Source organism: Heptranchias perlo, unplaced genomic scaffold (genome assembly GCF_035084215.1).
Source record: "Heptranchias perlo isolate sHepPer1 unplaced genomic scaffold, sHepPer1.hap1 HAP1_SCAFFOLD_43, whole genome shotgun sequence".
NCBI lineage: Eukaryota > Metazoa > Chordata > Chondrichthyes > Hexanchiformes > Hexanchidae > Heptranchias > Heptranchias perlo.
In genome coordinates, this window is record NW_027139442.1 from 1,535,826 (window position 1) to 1,555,260 (window position 19,435).

The 19,435-nt window shown below is 43.3% G+C and overlaps 3 protein-coding genes across 3 annotated transcripts; 2 read left to right on the plus strand and 1 right to left on the minus strand.

The window, feature by feature from the left end:
* Positions 1 to 2,221: 2,221 nt before the first annotated feature.
* On the minus strand, positions 2,222 to 3,045 carry LOC137312481 (histone H1-like). The gene has a single exon (XM_067979026.1). It carries the CDS (start codon positions 3,043 to 3,045, stop codon positions 2,410 to 2,412), a length of 636 nt encoding a protein of 211 aa, XP_067835127.1. The 3' UTR covers positions 2,222 to 2,409.
* A 13,355-nt stretch (positions 3,046 to 16,400) lies between these two features.
* Positions 16,401 to 16,912, plus strand: LOC137312427 (histone H2B 1/2-like). Its single transcript, XM_067978990.1, has one exon. It carries the CDS (start codon positions 16,401 to 16,403, stop codon positions 16,773 to 16,775), a length of 375 nt encoding a protein of 124 aa, XP_067835091.1. The 3' UTR covers positions 16,776 to 16,912.
* An 888-nt stretch (positions 16,913 to 17,800) lies between these two features.
* LOC137312425 (histone H2A-like) lies at positions 17,801 to 18,190 on the plus strand. Its single transcript, XM_067978988.1, has one exon. The coding sequence runs from the start codon at positions 17,801 to 17,803 to the stop codon at positions 18,188 to 18,190; it is 390 nt and encodes a 129-aa protein (XP_067835089.1).
* The last annotated feature ends 1,245 nt before the right edge of the window (positions 18,191 to 19,435 follow it).

Consider the following 19,435-nt stretch of genomic DNA (forward strand, 5'->3'; position numbering starts at 1 on the left):
TTTCTCAACAAATCTCAAAACAACCTGAGACCCAGAGAGTGTTAATACGGAGTCAGCTCTGGGGCCGCCTTTTAACGGGTCTAATTTGATCCGCCCCTGGCATGTGATTGGCTGAAGTCCCACACCCTATCAGGGAGGGACCGCCCCGGGACTGTGATTGGCACATTTGAACCGAGCTCTGTCAGTCAGACCGAAACGGCGGGAGGTATTGTGCCCCAATTGGCTGAGCTGAAATTTAACATGAATTTTAAAAGCCCGCCAATTTCAGGTCATCAAATAACAGTTTCAAGAAAATCTCATTTCCCTCAAGCAATTTAAGAATCCCTCTCTTTATAATGTCCATTATTTCCAACTCCTCAGCTCACATCTCAAGCTGTTTCACATTCCGGTTCATTCTCTGATCTGCCTGTGAACGAGCGGGAATTAAGCCCCGGTCATTGTTTTCCTGAACCGGACAAATTCCAGTTTCAATTTCAAAAATCCCGCTAGTTCCAGCCCGGTGAACCGCTCCTCAAACAGAAACTTCACATCGACCTGATAATTGAATGAAACACCGAGCAGAGAGGACACAGCGGGAGAGGTTGTGAGGCGGGATTTTACTCTGAACGGAGAATGTAATGTCTGCGGAAAGACTCTGTATCACCACCTGTTCATTTATACCGTGAAACCGGGAATTCCGCTTTCTCTCGGGATGGCTGATCTCCCTTTACTGAATGTTGGGGAATCTCCCCATCTTAATTAAATATCGGAAACTGCTTCCCCACTCCTAAATCTTTCCTCTCCCCGTTCCCAGGTCAGTGCTCTCTCTGTGAGGCGGTGGGTGGCTCTTAGAAGAGCCTTTGTTTTGTGTTCGGTTAGAAAGGGTCGAGTCGTTCAGCCGCCGAATCCATAGAGAGTGCGGCCCTGCCGTTTCAGAGCGTACACCACATCCATGGCAGTGACCGTCTTGCGCTTGGCGTGTTCAGTGTAGGTGACCGCGTCCCTGATCACATTCTCCAGGAAAACCTTCAGCACCCCGCGGGTTTCCTCGTAGATCAGACCCGAGATCCGCTTGACACCGCCACGGCGAGCCAGGCGGCGGATGGCTGGTTTGGTGATCCCCTGGATGTTATCACGAAGCACTTTCCGGTGCCGCTTGGCTCCGCCTTTGCCCAGTTCTTTGCCTCCTTTACCTCTTGTAAACAATTTTACAACACCAAGTTATAGTCCAGCAATTTTATTTTAAATTCACAAGCTTTCGGAGGCTACCTCCTTCCTCAGGTGAACGATGCGGAAATTCCGCATCGTTCACCTGAGGAAGGAGGTAGCCTCCGAAAGCTTGTGAATTTAAAATAAAATTGCTGGACTATAACTTGGTGTTGTAAAATTGTTTACAATTGTCAACCCCAGTCCATCACCGGCATCTCCACATCCTTTACCTCTGCCAGACATGATGATTCTTCACTGAGATCGCTGCTGAATGAACAGAGAACTTATGCTGGTTCCCTTTTTATGCAGCCTGTCCCGACCTGACTGAAACATTCACAGGATGATAGAGGGAGGGGAGGAGACAAAGTGAGACATTGAACAAAGAGGAGAGGAGACAGAGTGAGATATTAAACAGAGAGGGGAGGAGAGAGTCAGAGTAACGGACAGAGCAGAGAGCGGCGTCTGATCTTCCAGCTCCACCTCCAGCTTTCTCCACCCGCCAATTTCAAACCGTTTATCGATAACTGAACCGAAACACAGCGCTCCGCACATACCCTTATAGACTCGGGCTTCATATTCAAGGATTTCCAGAAACTCGGAGCTTTTAAATAAGCCCCATTACAATTAAGAGTCAGTGATATTCCTGCCCAAATACAGTCCCTTCTATAACATATCTACCCGTCTCCTTCCATTTCAGTGGCAGACCCGATTCTATCTCCCCACACATCCCCTCCCAGACGGGTTCAGCAGTTTACAAACACTTATTCCAGCTGATTTGGAGAATCTCATGTGTTGGGGTTTGAATTGTGATAGCGGCGGATCTCCGCCAGTTTTACCCTGTCACGGACTCTCGCCCTGAATCTGTGAGAAAAATGAACTGGGACTGGAGCCGAACACACGCCAGTTCGAGTGAGGCCCGGCCCGGACATATCGGAAACTGCTTCCCCAGCCCGAGATCGTTCCCAGGTCTGTGAGGCGGTGGGTGGCTCTTGGAAGAGCCTTTGTTTTGTGTTCTCTCTATTTTATTTCAGACAGTGGGGTTGGGGCGTGGGTAGTGAGTCACCAGGACCCTGGGTTTATTTTCAATGATTTCCATCTGAAATCTGAGCCCGGCCCCGGGACAGGAATCATCTGATTCCGGGGTCAGCTCTTTTCTGAGAGACGTGGGTGGCTCTGAGAAGAGCCGTTGGGTTCAGATGTTCACAAGTTGCACTTGATTTTTTACTTCTTTTTGCCCGCTGCTTTCTTTGGCTTTGCTGACTTCGGCTTGGGCTTGGCCCTCGCTTTTTCTACCTTCTTCGCCTTCACCGGCTTGGGGGTCTTGGGCTTCTTAGCCGCCGCTTTCTTCTTAATTGGTGATTTCGCCGCCTTTTTCGTGATCGATTTCTTGGCAACAGGTTTCTTGACCGCTGATTTCTTGGCGGCCGGTTTCTTGGCCGTTAATTTCTTGACGGCTGTTTTTTTGTTCGCTGGTTTCTTTCCGGGAGATTTCTTGGTTACTTGTTTCTTCACCTTCTTTAGCACTTTTGCCTGAGTTTCCTTCTTAGCGACTCTGAAGGAGCCCGAGGCGCCCGTGCCCTTGATCTGCACCAGGGAGCCTTTTTCCACATTTCTCTTGATACTTAATTTAATCTGGGACCGGTGCTTCTCCACATCCAGGCCTTTGGCAGCCAGAACCTTCTTTATCGCGGCCAGAGATATCCCCTTGCGATCCTTGCAATCCGCCACAATCTTGAGGATCTGTTCGCCCAACGGGGGACCGGTGGGTCGGGGAACCGCCTTCTTCTTATTCGGAGCATTGGTTCGAGCGGCGGCGGCGGCAGGAGGAGCCGTTTCGGCGGCTGCAGTGTCTGTCATGTCCGGGACTCTGTCGAAAATCTCTCTGACAGTCAGAGCTGGGTCAGAAATGAAACGAGAGGCGGCGGCACAGAGCAACTTAAAGGCACAGAGCGGACGGGGCGGAGACATCCTGCTGTCAGCTCCCGGACCCTCCAGCCTCTCTGTGTTTCTCTCTCCTCTTAAACTCGTTGGTTACAATTAAAAGCGGGCACTCCAGAGTCCCAGACTAGCCCCTTCCTATATCTCACACCGGAATGTTTGCTGTCGAAAAACTTTCACCGGAATTGAAAGCACCAGTTTCGATTTAAACCCGTTTCATTGCTGCACTGATCGCGCTCTCTCACCCGATCGCTGACACGATCTCCGTTTTTCGTCTGAAATCTTGAATTGATCTGAAACTTTACCATAATTTTTCACTTCGGAGCTCGGCAGGGGAGGAGGGCGATCCTTTGAAAGGGATTTTTTTTAATTTTACTGTAAAGCGACCCGGAAATACGGCGATGTGACCGGCCACACAAACACAGTGACATTAATCTAATCCGCCCGCCCCTTTAACACACTCTCTCTGACACAATGTTCACATCTTCACATTCACAGGACAAACTGGTCGCCAGATTGACAATTCCCGGGACAGGCTTTCCTCCCCGCTCGGCCTGTGCTGCAGATTCTCGGGTGTTAGTTGTAGTTTCCCAGCTCAGTAACTGTTAAACACTCTGAGGCCGGCGCTCCTCACAGTGTCTGGTCCCCAGATTCAGTGGCAGGAGTCAATCACAGCTGTTGGTGTGATAATTCACATCTGGTTTTAAAATATTATACTGTTCGTACACAGAAATATGTTTGGTTAAGACGATAATACAAATTATCCGCTCTGGGCTCTTCCAGTCTCTCTGTGTTTCTCTCTCCTCCTAAACTGACTGACAGACAATAGTAACTGGTGTCCTATCCGTCCCATTCTCAACACCCAGAGACGGCTCGTTACAGAATAAATTCAACACTAACAGGCAGTCCAGTGTCAGGCCGTTCCAGGCTGTTTCTCCCCACCTTTCCTTACTGGACTGGAGACTGATAAATGCAGCGTCAATCCGGCTCATACATAATAGAAGGGACAGTGACTATCTCACCAACAGCACCGGAGGTCTGTTCACAAACACTGAATCAGTCTTTACCTTCCACCAGGGTGTCGATATTAAGCTCAGTAACAGTATTTCGCTTTCATTTACAGCGCTGGAGAGAGAGAAAGACAGACCGACAGATAAACAGACAGACAGAGACACACACACAGACAATGTATCAGTCTCACACTTCCTATCAGTATGTCCGTTTCACGCTCAGTAACAGTATCCCACATTCATATGCTGTGCAAAAGAGAGAGAGAGAAACTGACCTGTAATGTCCAGCATTCACCCAGTAACAAATTGGAAAAAATATTCCATTCCAATTGCTATTCCAAGGTGGAGTGACAGAAGATGCAGTCTCATCTCTCACTAAAATTATTTCAGAGACAGACACATTATTAATCCCATTCTCAGGGACAGTGTCACACATTTAACCCTCTCTTGCATGTTTCACCCTTTGTAATCTTGCAGCTCAGGCCCATTCAGTATTTCTCTCAGTGACCGAGAGTTTCATTCCGATTGAAATAATCTGGGACTGTTGCTGTCAGATGTTAATCCCACACGATCGAAGCCAATATACGGACTGCCACTTTCCTCCGCTGTTTCTCCAGGATTGGTTTGAGAAATCGTCCCTCCAGTTTCGGAGTCACGCGTTGCTTTATCAGTCAGGGAGCCAAGAATGAACAGAACCCATTGGCTCATTTCACAGCCGCCCATTTTATCTATGAAAGGCCGTTTACCATCAAAAGATACCGAGAGAAACAGCAGGGATGGAAACATCGAGTTTAATAGTGAGAGATTGTAAAGTCAGTCTGGATTCCAGCGTTAGGCACTGGTGGAATCCCATCTGTTTCCATTCTGGTGCCTGTTCCTGCACTGCCTGTGGACCCCATTCCCTCTGACCTTTCTGAGAGTGATAATATACATACTGTGTGTGAGAAGGAGTTGGCTGCACTGTTCTTTTATCTCGGGGGGAGGAAACTTCACATTCATTCTGGATCCTTCTCGGATTTGCTCAGACTCTGAAAAATTCCAATTGGGGAAAGTTTCCATCGATTTTTGTATTGGGAATTAAACCAGATATCTGCGCATGCGTGACTCAGCCCCGCCCCCAGCGCTGATTGTTGGTGAGCAGAAGAGCGCATGCGCGCTCCCCTCCCCCAGCTCGGCCTGTGGGCGCCATTCCCTCAGTGAGCGGAAGAAGATGGTTTGAAACAGCCGGGAATGGAGAGATCACGGCCCCCGGGGGAAGGGAGCAAAGAGCAGCCTCGTTACAGCAGCTCATCGCTTCGGGACCGTGTCCGCAGATGGGCTCAGAGATCGGCATTGAGTCCGGGGGAAGGTCAGGGGGAGTCAGGGGTCTGTTTGTAAGAGGCGGAGTGGATCAGGAAATGGTCCCGGAACATGGAGTGAGAGGGGGAAGGGAGAGTTCATTCTCGGGCTGTGTGTGTACAGGGTGTGTCCAGGGGAAGGGAGAGAGAATGGGAAGAACCTGCTATTTAAAATCATTGCTGCTTTCTCTCCCCAAACCAGTAGTGAATGGTCCTGGTTTAGTTCCAGTCTCACCCTGTTTATTGTTATTGGACAGTGAAGAGTGGAAACAGAGCCGGACAGTCAGGATGTGGGGAGTTATACAAAGAGCATCTATTGAAAGCACCAGGTGACAAGTGTGAAGGACACATTTCTAACAGCGGCTGTTTGCTTTCAGTTGAACGGTTAGTCCCATGGGAGAGGGGATTTGAAACCCGACCTGTACAAAGGTCCCTGCCCCATCCGGTAGTCCCACTCATGGATCAGTGCAGGGGTTGCATTTTGTCTGGATGTCACTAAATTGTTCTAAAACAGCCTAACACACCTGGTATGCTGAAGCTGAGTGCTGCAGTACTGCAGTCGAGTCAGACACTGACACTGTATCACTGGTTTTCATTTGTCGAAGCACAAAATAATTATTAACAGAGGTTTTAAACTGATCACTTTTGTATTTTCTACCACACCTGTTATTGAGTAACAAGAGATAATTTTCTTTCTACAGGCAAATCCGAGAAGGATCCAGAATGAATGTGAAGTTTCCTCCCCCCGAGACAAAGGAACAGTGCAGCCAGCTCCTTCTCACACACAGTATGTATATTATCACTCACAGAGACACAGACAGGTCATCAGTTCCACAGTCTCAGACAGCAGAAGTAGTCAGTCCCACACTGATCCCAAGTTCCAGAGACACATTTTCAATCCAACAGTCAAACAGAGCAGGTGAGGCAGACGCTGTTCCATTGCACCCGAACTCAGTCCCGCTGACAGGTAGATACAAAAATCCCAGTCCAAAGTCACACGATCAGATTGTCAATTTCCAAGAAGTGCAGCATTCGCCATGAATTAAAAACCAGATACCCCGAGATTCCAATTGAATACCAGACAAGAAGTCTCACACCCACACGTGAGTTTAATACATGCAGTATCCATTCGAATAGTGTACCATTCGAATACAAATTGCAAGTCCAAAAATCATGTACAATATCAGATTGAGAAATGCTGTGACAGTGTAACCTGAGAAACAAATTAGATACCAGTTTATAATATACTCATAGCATGAGATTTAAAGAGACAGTATCAATTCCTTTACTGCAGGCTGATCGACACAATATATAGCAATTCAAAAATGTCACCATTTCAGTTTGAAAGAAATATTATCATTCACAATAGTACTCACAGAGATACTGATATGATACTAGTCCAAAAAACACAAATCTTCTGATTAAAACCTCCAGCATCAAATCCTAAAGTGTATCCATGTTTACCAATTAAATACTGGGAAAAACTGTTGAAACATTAAGATAGTAAAGCGACAGTATTGAACACCATAATGTAATCTGAGAGAATAATTATATACAGATACAGAATGAATCTCACACTCAGATACAGTACAGAGACACACAAACACAGAATGAATCCCACACTCACATACAGTACTAGGGTTTGCCAGACACAGAGTGAATCCAACACTCAAGTATGGTACTAGAGATGTCAGATACAGAATGTATCCCACACTGAAATACAGTACCAAGGACTGACAGATAGCAAAACCATCCCACACTCTCATAAAGCACTGGAGAATGAGAGATACAAAATAAATCCCAAACTCAAACACAGTACCTGAGATTGGCAGATACAGAATGAAGGCCACACTCACGTACAGTACCAGAGTCTGACAGAGTACAGAATGAATCTCACACTCACACACAGCACCAGAGACTGACAGATACAGAATGAATCCCACACTCACACGCAGTACCTGAGTTTGGCAGATACAGAATAAATCCCACACTCACACACAGTACCAGAGACTGACAGATACAGAATGAATCCCACACTCACACACAGTACCTGAGATTGGCAGATACAGAATGAATCTCACACACAGCACCAGAGACTGACAGATACAGAATGAATCCCACACTCACACACAGTACCAGAGACTGAGAGATACAGAATGAATGCCACACTCACACGCAGTACCTGAGATTGGCAGATACAGAATTAATCTCACACTCACACACAGTACCTGAGACTGACAGATACAGAGTGAATCCCACACTCACACACAGTACCAGAGACTGACAGATACAGTATGAATCTCACACCAACATACATTATGAGAAACTGCATATATGGAAATAATTCAACACCCACACACAGTACTAGAGAATGTATATACAGAATGAATCCCACAGTCAAATAGAGTACCAGAGAGTGACAGTTACAGCATGAATCCCACACTCACAGTCAGTACCAGAGACTGAGAGATACAAAGTGAATCTCACAGTCACCTACATTAGTGCAGGCTGAGTTACACATTACGTACCAGAGCAAAAATCTCACAGTCGCAGATCGAAAGATACCTCATCAATTCCATCAATGCTGGCTTAGTGACACATTACATACCAGTCCAAAAATCTCATAGTGTCAGTTTTAAAGGTGCAGTATCAATTCTATTAGCGCAGACTGAGCTACATATTAGATATATTGGTAAATACTCATGGAGTATTATACTGAAATAAACAGTATCAATACAATTGGTACAGACTGAACTACACATTACATACGAGTCCAAAAAACACATAAATGATTCGACTGGAAAATAGAGTTTCAATTCTATGAGCACTGCCTGAGCTGTACATTACATACCAGACTGGAAATCCCATAAAATATTAGACTAAAAGATGTATTATCGATTTCATGAGTGCAGACTGAGCCACACATTATATAGCAGTCCAAGAATCTCATACCTTATCAGACTCAAAGATACAATATCAATTCCATTAGCACAGACTGAGCTACATGTTACACACCAGTCCAAAAATCTCATACAGTTTAGACTGAGATACAGAATTAATCCCATTATTGCAGAATAAACTAAACATTACATAAGGGTCCAATAATTTCACAGGGAACAGATTGAAAGGTACATTATCATTCACAATAAAGTTCATAGATTAAGATGTAATACTACTCCAAAACTCACACACATAGTTTGATTAAAGAAAATTGAAAAGTGTATCCATATTAACAAATTAAATACTCGATGAAGAACTGTATATAATTTAAACTATTAAATCTACAGTTTCAAAAACGATACTGTAAACTGAAATAAGGACACCGAATGAATCCAGACTTGCACATTGTCTCAGAGACTGAATTACAGAATGAATCCCACACTGAGATAAAGTAGCAGAGAATGGCAGATACAGAATGAATCCCACACACACAGACAGCACTAGAGACTGACAGATACAGAATGAATCCATCACTTATATATAATACCCCTGAGACTGAGAGATGCAGAATATTCCCCATGCTCACACTCAGTACTAGAGAATGACAGATATATAATGAATCCTACAATCACATACAGTATCCGGAACAGAATGAATCTCACTCACGCACAGTACCAGGGACTGACAGATACAGAATGAATCTCTCACTCAAAAAGAACCAGAGACTGACGGATACAGAATGAATGTCACAGTCACATTACTGCTGACTGAGTTACACTTTACAGACCAGTCCAAAGATCTCATAGTATCAGATTTAAAGATAAAGTATAAATTCCATTAGTGCAGACTGAGCTACATATTAGATATATTGGTAAATACTCAGTATTATACAGATATAAATATTATCAATACCATTGGTGCAGACTGAGCTACACATTACATACGAGTCCAAAAATCACATCAATGATCAGACTGAAAGATATAGTTTAAATTCTTCTTGCACCGCCTGAACTAAACATTATATAACAGTCCAACAATCTCATACAATGTTAGACTGAAAGGTACAGTATCGATTTCATTAGTGCAGACTGAGCCACACATTATATAGCAATCCAAGAATCTCATACCTTATCAGACTCAAAGATACAATATCAATTCCATTAGCACAGACTGAACTACATGTTACTCACCAGTCCAAAAACTTCACACAGTATAAGACTGCTAGATACAGTATCAATTCGTTTAGTGCAGGATGAGCTACATATTAGATATCGTGTCCAAAAATCACATGTCGTGTTAGACTCAGATACAGAATTAATCCCATTATTGCAGACTGAGCTACTCATTACATACCAGTCCAACAATTTCACCGGGAACAGATTGAAAGGTACATTATCATTCAAAATACAGTTCAGAGATTAAGATATAATACTACTCCAAAACTCTCACACATTGTTTGAATAAAGAAAATCGAAAAATGTATCCATATTAACAACGTAAATAATCGACGAAGAACTATATATATATAATTTAAAGCATTAAAGATACAGTTTCAAATACGATACTGTAAACTGAAATAAGAACACAGAATGAATCCAGACTTGCACATTGTCTCAGAGACTGAATGACAGAATGAATCCCTCACTGAGATAAAGTAGGAGAGAATGGCAGATACAGAATGAATCCCACACTCACATACAGCACCAGAAAATGACAGATACAGAATTAATCCCACACTCACATAAAGTACCAGAGACTGAAAGATACAGAATGAATCCATCACTTATATATAGTACCTGAGACTGAAAGATGCAGAACATACCCCATGCTCACACTCAGTACCAGAGATTTACAGATACTGAATGAATCCCAAACTCATGCACAGCCCCAGAGACTGACAATGACAGAATCAACCCCACTCTCATGTACAGTGCTAGAGACTGACATCTACTGGCCGTAAGCGAGAACTGTAACGAGGGAACAAATTCACATTAACTGTCGTGGTTACAGAAACAGGATAATGTGCAATGTGATGGAAGTTTCGGTCTGCAACTTTTACTCTCGTGTTTTTGCACTCTTTGACGGTGAAAAATGAAGACAATTGATTCATAATAAAGTTTTTGTTTCACTCATTCGATAGTTGTGAATTTACTCCATTATATTTCACTTTACATTGCGAAGTATTTCTCGCTGATATCTCAGGATGATTTACATTGCACCTCTACCCCATTTAGACTCTTATTTTTCATGCAGTATGTGGCCTCCTTATTCCCCCGAGCGAAATGCACCACCTCACACTTTTCTATATTGAAATTCAATGGCCATTTCCACGGCCGTTCTGCAAGTTTATTTTGTCCCAGTCTTCCTCAATATTGACTATACGCCCGAAATCGATTACAAGAATTTAACACAGCATTACAAGTAGTTTTTGGTCCAAAAAAAATGTACTTGCAGCTCGTCTCCATTGCCAGTTTTTTCTAAATGCCACTCGTGCAATATAATGTGAAGAATGAGTTGATCTTCTGTCCCTCTCTCATCTGCAAACTTCAATGTCCCGGGGTTTGGGGACATCTACTGGCCGAAAGCAGAACTGCAACAGTTCGGAACAAATTGCTGAAACCGGACAATGTGCAGTGTGAGCGTGTTTGTGATTGGTGGCAGGTACTAAATCTGATTTTTTAAACCTGCCCATTAACCTTTAGTGTTTGTTATTGAACAGTAAACAGAGCCGGACAGTAAGGATATGGGGTGTTATACAAAGAGCATCTATTGCAGGCATCAGGTGAGAAGTGTGAAGGTCACATTTTAAACAGCGGCTGTTTTGTTTCGGTTGAACGGTTAGTCCCATGAGAAAGGGGAGTAGAAATCTGATATGTACAAAGGTCCCTGCCCAATCGGGTAGACCCATTCATGGATCAGTGCAGGGGTTGGGTTGTGTCTGGATGTCACAAAATTGTAAAATTGCCCAACACACCTGGTGTGCAGAAGCTGAGTGCTGCAGTACTGCAGTGGAATCAGACACTGACACTGTTTGTATCGCTGTTTTTCCTTTGTGGATATTACAATGATTATTAACAGAGAGATTCAATTGATCACTTTTGCTTTTTTCTACCTCACCTGTTCTTGAGTTACAAGAGACAGTTTTTTTTCCATCAGTCAATTCGTTGAAGGACCCAGAATCAGTGTGATGTTTACTCCACCCGAGGCACAAGGAGCAGTCAGTGCAGCCAGCTCCTTCTCACACACAGTATGTACATTAACACTCAGAGCATAGAGACACAGACAGGTCATCAGTTCCACATTCTCAGATAGCAGAAATGGTCAATACCACGCTGATCCCAATCCAACAGTCAAACAGAGCAGGAGAGACAGACGGAATTTCTATTTCACAATGACTCAGTACCGCTGACTGGCAAATAAATAATTCCCAGTCCAAAATCACATCCAGTTTCAGATTGAAAGGCACTGTTTCAATTCTCACATTATTTCAGCCTTAGCTACAAATTAAATACCAGATAGAACTGACACATGGTACTGATTGATTGATACAGAGTGAATAACAATAGTGTACTCCAAGATTAAAATTAAATACCAGCCCTCAACTCACACACATTTTGAGTTTAAATGTGCAGTATTCATGCCAATAGTGCACCCTGAGATACAAATTAGATACCAATTCAGATGTTACCCATTTTTGATTCACATATATGTTCAAAAAGCTCATGGTGTCAGAATGAAATGTACAGTTTTAATTCCTTTACTGCAGATTGAGGTACACGTTAGGTACCAGTCCAAAATTCTCATACAGTATAAAACTGAAAGATATAGTATTGATTTGATTAGTACAGACTGACGTACACATTACATACCAGTACAAAAATCTCTCACAGTATGAGACTGAAAGATGCAGTATCATCCCATTAGTGCAGACTGAGCTACACATTATATACCAGTCCAAAAATCACATTCAGGGTCAAACTGAAAGCCACAGTATGAATTCCATTACAGCAGACTGAGCTACACATTATATACCAGTTCAAAAAACAGATTCAGGGTCATGCCGAATGATGCAGTATCAATCCCATTAGTGCAGAATGAGTTACACATTACACACCAGTCTAAATATATTCCGCAGCATCAGACTGAAAGATACAGTATCAATTCCATTAGTGCAGACTGAGCTACACATTATATACAGTCCAAAATTCGCATGCAGTGTCGTACTGAAATATACAGTATGAATCCTATTAGTGTGGACTAAGCCACACATTACAAACCAGTCCAAAAATCTCTCTCAGTGTCTGACTGAAAGCTAGAGTTTCAATTCCATTCGTACAGACTGAACGACACAGTACATATCAGTCCAAAAATCACTTCAAGCTCATGCTGAAATGTACAGCATCAATTCCATTAGTGTTGACTGAGCCACACATTGCATACTAGAACAAAAAAAATCACAGTGTCAGATTGACAGAAAACGTATCAATTCCATCAATGCTGAATGAGCTACAAATTACATACAACCCATAAATCTCATACAGTGTCAGACTGAAAGATACTTTATCAATTGCATTAGTGCAGGCTGAGCTACACATTATATATAGTCCAACATTTGCATAGTGTATCCTACTGAAAGATACAGTAACAATTCCTTTACTGCAAACTGAGCTACACATTACCTACCAGTACAAAAATCACATTCTTGGCCATGCTGAAAGATACAGTATCAATCCCATTAGTGCAGACTGAGCTACACCTTACACACCAGTCTAAATATATTACAAGGTAGCAGACTAAAAGGTACAGCATCAATTCCATTAGTGCAGACTAAGCTACACATTACATACCGGTCCAAAAACCTCACACGGTATCGGACTGAAAGATACAGTATCATTCTTATTATAGCTGATTGAGCCCCAGTATCAATTTGATTTGTACAGACTGAGCTACACATTCCATACCAGTTCAAAAACCTCATACTTCATCTTTAAGTCAATTCCATTATAGCTGACTGAGCTACATCTTACAGACTAATCTAAATATATTACACAGAATCAGACTGAAAGATACAGTATCAATTCCATTCGCGCAGACTGAGCTGCACAAGAAATACCAGTCCAATAATTTCACAGTAAAAGATGAAATGTAAATTATCATTTACAATAGTCTTCAGAGATTAAAGTGTAATCCTACACCAAAACTCACACACGTTGTTTGATTAAAAGAAAATCCAAAAGTGTATCCATAATTACAAATTAATGCTAGACAAAAGATTGTGCATACATTAATGAATTAAACATACAGTTTCAAGCAATATACTGTAACATGAAATAAGAATACAGAATGAATCCAGACTTGCACTTTGTCCCAGAGCCGCAGTTACAGAATGAATCCCACACTCACACGCAGTACCAGAGACTGACAAGAATAGAATGAATCCTACATTCACATAAAGCACCAGAGACTGACAGATAAAGAATAAATCCCACACACACACATACACACACACAGTACCAGAGACTGACAGACACAGAATGAATCTCACACTCACATACAGTCCCAGAAACTGACAGAGAATTAATCCCAAACTCACATACAGTCTGACATCTACTGGCTGTAAGGGAGAACTGTAACAGAGTGGAACAAATTCACATCATCTGTCGTTGATACAGATTCAGGACAATGTGCAATGGGAGGAAATAGTTTCTCTCTGTAACTTCTGCTCTCGTATTTCTTCATATTTTGTCAGTGAAAATGAAGACAATTGATTCATAATAAAGTTCTTGTTTTGCTTATTCGAAAGTTGCCCCATCATATTTCACTCTACATTGCGCAATATTTCTGTCTGATTTCTCAGGACACGATTTATATTAATTCAAATAAACAGAACTGAAACACAAATAAAAACTGAGCGCAAATCTGGAAGTTCCAATGACCGTCAAAAGTGAAAGGGATAAAACATAGAAAAAATTAAAACCGAAAATGCTGGAAAGACTCAGCAGGTCCGGCAGCATCTGTGGAGAAGGGAAGCTCGGGTTAACGGTTCAGGTCAATGACCCTTCTATAGATCAGAAAGGTTAATCCGACATAATTTAAATAAGGAACTGGAATCTGCAGAGGGAAAAACTTCAGAAAATCAATTAATTTCACTGAATCCGGGCAATTGTGTTCTGTATCCACTGTACAGATCAGGAGAAATAATAATAAATAGGAACAAAGTTAAATTAGACCCGTTTGTGTTTTGGAAACACGATCCCTCTGAACATCATCAAATTTGATTCCAGTCTTTGTGTTTCTGAATTCAGCGTGCTGGGATTCAAACCTGTTGGAATTAACTGTTTGGAAGGCAGCTATACTCACCATTATAGCGCCTTATTTCACGAGGAGAGAGAAGTAGAGTGTTTCTGTGGAGTTTCACACTGAATTGCGCCCTTTGGTTTTTTGGTACTTTAATCACAGACAATAAATAGTTCCCAAACATCAGCCCCTGAACAGACACAACAAGCTGGTGGAATTTCTCATTCATAGATATTAACTAAAAGGATGACAAAAGCAAATAGGAAGAGGTTAGGAAGAAGTCACAAAAACAATTAGGGAAGAAAACAGGAACCACGAAATCAAATTATCAAGGAATATGAAAAGAAATAATAAATTATTCGACAGACACAAAAATAACAAAATGAAAATCAGAATAGTTTGAGTGCCACTGAGGGATGCACAAGATAAACTAACAGGTAACGTCAGCGAAATAGCAGAAATATTGAATTGTTACTTTGCTCATATTTACCCGGGAGTTTAACAGGGTGAACATAATATTAAAGGAAGAGGTCAATAAAGATATCAAGACATTTAAGTTAGAAAGGGTGGTTAAACTGGTCCTGATGGATTGTATCCGTGCATATTAAATGAAGCAAGGGAAGAGATAGCAGAGGCACTGTTACATATATAGACAAAATCATCACATAGTGGAATAGTGCCAAAGGACTGGATGACAGCTAATGGGATTGTTATATTTTAAAACAGGAGATAGAACAAGTGCAGGGAACTATAGACCAGTTAACGAAAGGTCGGTGGTGGGGATGATCATGGAATCCTTCACTCAATGATGCAGTCGATAAACATCTAGAAACCGAAAATATAATAAGGAATAGTCAGCACGGATTTCAAAAAGGGAAGGTTTAATAGTTTGACAGAAGGTTTGACAGTTTAATTTACAGTTCAACAGAACTTATCTCCTTTTCAATTCTGTTCCTTTAGAAATAAACCTCTGTGTTTGTTTTCTATGACATTGTCAACCTGTGTTGCCACTTTAATGATTTGTCAATCTGTACCCCTAAATTCCTTTGCTCTTCGACCCCATTTAGACTCTTGTTTTCAAAGCAGTGTGTGGCCTCCTTATTCCCCCGAGCAAAATGCACCACGTCACAACTTTCTATATGGAAATTCAATGGCCATTTACACCGCCTTTCAGCAAGTTTATTAAAAGTCTTCTTGAATTTTGTTTGATTCTTCCTCAATATAGGCTATACCCACTAAATAATTACAAGCATTTCACACGACATTACAACAAATGTTTGCTCCAACAAAATGTTCTCCATTCCCAGTTTCTCTGAATCCCACTCGTGCAACATAATGTGAAGAATGAGTTTATCTTCTGTCCCTCTCTCAACTGCAAACTTCAATGTCAGGGGTTTGGGGACATCTACTGGCCGGAAGCAGAACTGCAACAGTTCGGAACAAATTGCTGAAACCGGACAATGTGCAGTGTGAGCGTGTTTGTGATTGGTGGCAGATACTGAATCTGATTGGATATCTGAAGAAACCTATCAGAGAGTGAAAGGAAAAGGTGACGTTTATCACTCCCAATGACCCAATCACAATCATTGCCTTCCACCATCCCTTATTAGCATAGGGTTGTGGGGCTGCCTATTTAATCCGAGCTCGGAGTGGATTTGTGTCATTTCTGGGTCTGAAATTGAGTTTTGAGATGCCTGTGGACATGAAAGCAGCTCCCAAGAAGGGCGCCAAGAAAACCTTGAGTAAAGCACCAGCCAAGGGCGGCAAGAAGCGGAGAAAGTCGAGGAAGGAGAGTTACTCCATTTACGTCTACAAAGTGATGAAGCAGGTTCACCCCGACACCGGCATCTCCTCCAAGGCCATGAGCATCATGAACTCCTTTGTGAACGATATTTTCGAGCGCATCGCGGGTGAGGCTTCCCGCCTGGCCCATTATAATAAACGCCACACCATCAGCTCCCGGGAGATCCAGACCGCTGTGCGCCTGTTGCTGCCCGGAGAACTGGCCAAACACGCCGTGTCGGAAGGGACAAAGGCGGTGACCAAGTACACCAGCTCCAAGTAAAACTCCACAATCAACTGAAAAAAAATAAACACAAAGGCTCTTTCAAGAGCCACCCACAGTCTCTCTGAAGACGCTGTACCGACCCCTCTGTATGGAATCATTTTACTGTAGATAGTTTGATACTAACTGTCTCTCTATAACTCTTGTGCTTTTCTAATTTCTCTTGAAATCTGGAAGATTCTCATAATCACTGCCAGGTATAATCTATGTGTCGCTTTCTATTTAGTTCCAATAACCAAAAACGTGTCCCTGATCCTCTCATTCCCGTTCATATTCCGCCCCTTCCCCCGCGTCTGCCCCTTCATAGCCGTCTTAAGGCGATGGATTAGACTTCATTTCTTTCTCCTTTTCACGTTTGTTTGTTCATTATTCGGGAATATCACTTTGAGAACCGCAATCCTTTGAAATGCAGCAACCCTGAAAGGGACGTCACACCGAGTACAGAAAAGTCGAAAGGCTCTGTCACTGTTCGACTTCTTACACCAGGAGTCTCGGCTCCGGTTTCGATCGCGCTGCAGCTCCAGTGAACAGGGATCAATCCACAATCTGTGGTTTGTTACTTTTACAAAGATTGAGCTGGAATCTGTCCCGTTACAAAATGGGACTTTATTCCCGCCGGATTGAAAGCGAACGATGAAGGGAGCCGGATTTTAAACGGATTGTAAAAGATTCTGGAAGTTGTGACGGCAAATGAGCAATAACAGAGTAAAAGGAGAGAGATTTTTAAATCTTTGTCTTAAGGCGACATTATTTACTAAATCCGCTTCTTGTGTTACAAATATTTTGGCGGGCTTTTCAAATTTCAAAAAAACGGTTCAGTTCGGTATTTTCCGCACTTTTCTCATTGCCGGCTATTGATTGGCGAATAAAACAGCTCTCTGATTGGGCTGTTCGCTAAACCAATGAGATTGACAACAGATTGACCAATTACAAGTGGCCCCACTTTATACCTCCAGAAGGTATAAGAAGGGCGAGTGCGGGAGGATTTATTCATTCTTTGTGAAAGTGTTTGTGAGATTGTGGAAATGTCTGGAAGAGGAAAAACCGGCGGGAAAGCTCGGGCCAAGGCCAAGTCTCGCTCATCCCGGGCCGGACTGCAGTTCCCTGTGGGCCGTGTTCACAGGCTCCTGCGAAAGGGGAACTATGCTGAACGTGTGGGTGCCGGAGCCCCGGTCTATCTGGCTGCTGTGCTCGAGTATCTGACGGCTGAAATCCTCGAGCTGGCCGGCAACGCGGCCCGCGACAATAAGAAGACCCGTATCATCCCCAGACACCTGCAGCTGGCCATCCGCAACGACGAGGAGCTCAACAAGCTGCTGGGACGGGTGACCATCGCTCAGGGCGGGGTGCTGCCGAATATCCAGGCCGTGCTGCTGCCGAAGAAAACCAGCAATGTGAGCTCCAAGAGCAAGTAAATCGGCCGAGATTTAATCTGATAAACCCAAAGGCTCTTTTCAGAGCCACCCACTGTATCTGTGAAAGGGCTGGTTACTGTCTGAAGAGACTGACCTATTGATCACAGTTGTCCCCGGTCCACGTTGATATATTACATCGCTACAGCGGTTGAAGGAATGTGAGCCAATGTAATTCACCGAACACATGGGTGACAGGTGAACGGGAGTTGGAGGGAGTTAGAATAGGCCAACGGAGATTTGGAGGAGTTCATATTTACAGAGCGTGGAAGATCGGAGGCTGACCAGGAGAGCATTGGAATAGCAAAGTCTGGAGGTAACAAGGGAATGGATGAGGGTTTCAGAACCAGATCAGCTGAGGTAGGGGCGGAGACGCGCGATGTTTCAAAGGTGGAATTAGGTCTTGGTGATGGAGCGGTTATGTGGTCGGATGCTCATCTCAGGGTCAGATAGTACACAAAGGTTGCGAACGGTCATATTCCGGCTCACACAGTGGCCAGGGAGAAGTCTCTGTCCATCCCGGTCCCTGAATCTATCCAGTCCCCAAACAGGACCTGGGTCTGCCTATCCCGACCACTGAATCTATCCAGTCCCCACATCGGATCTGCGTCTGTCCATCCCGGTCCCTGAATCTATCCAGTCCCGACACAGGACCTGGGTATGTCCATCCCGGTACCTGAATCTATCCAATTTCACTCTGACTCCAGCTCTAATTCAATTCATAATAGCCACACATGACAAATCTCCATCCATCCCGGTCTCTGAATCTATCCAGTCCTCAATGACCTCAGCTCTAATTAAACTCATTTTACCCACACAGGAACTGTCTCTGTCCATCCCGGTCCCTGAATATATGCAGTCCACACACAGGACCTGGGTCTGTCCATCCAATACCTGAATCTATCCAGTCCCCACACAGGACCTGGGTCTGTCCATCCTGGTCCCTGAATCTATGCAGTCCCCACACAGGACCTGGGTCTGTCCATTCCGTTCCCTGATTCTGTCCAGTTCCCAATGACTTCAGCTCTAATAAACACATTGTACCCACACAGGAACTGTCTCTGTCCATCCCAGGACCTGAATCTATCCAGTCCGCACACAGGATCATTCTCCATTCATCCCAGTGCCTGATTCTATCCAGTCCCATACTGACCCAAGCACGGAAAGGTACAGATTGCCTTCCACACCGATTTATGTTTATTAAACTATTGGGCGCCTCCTGTCAGCTACAAATCTGAAACTAAAACT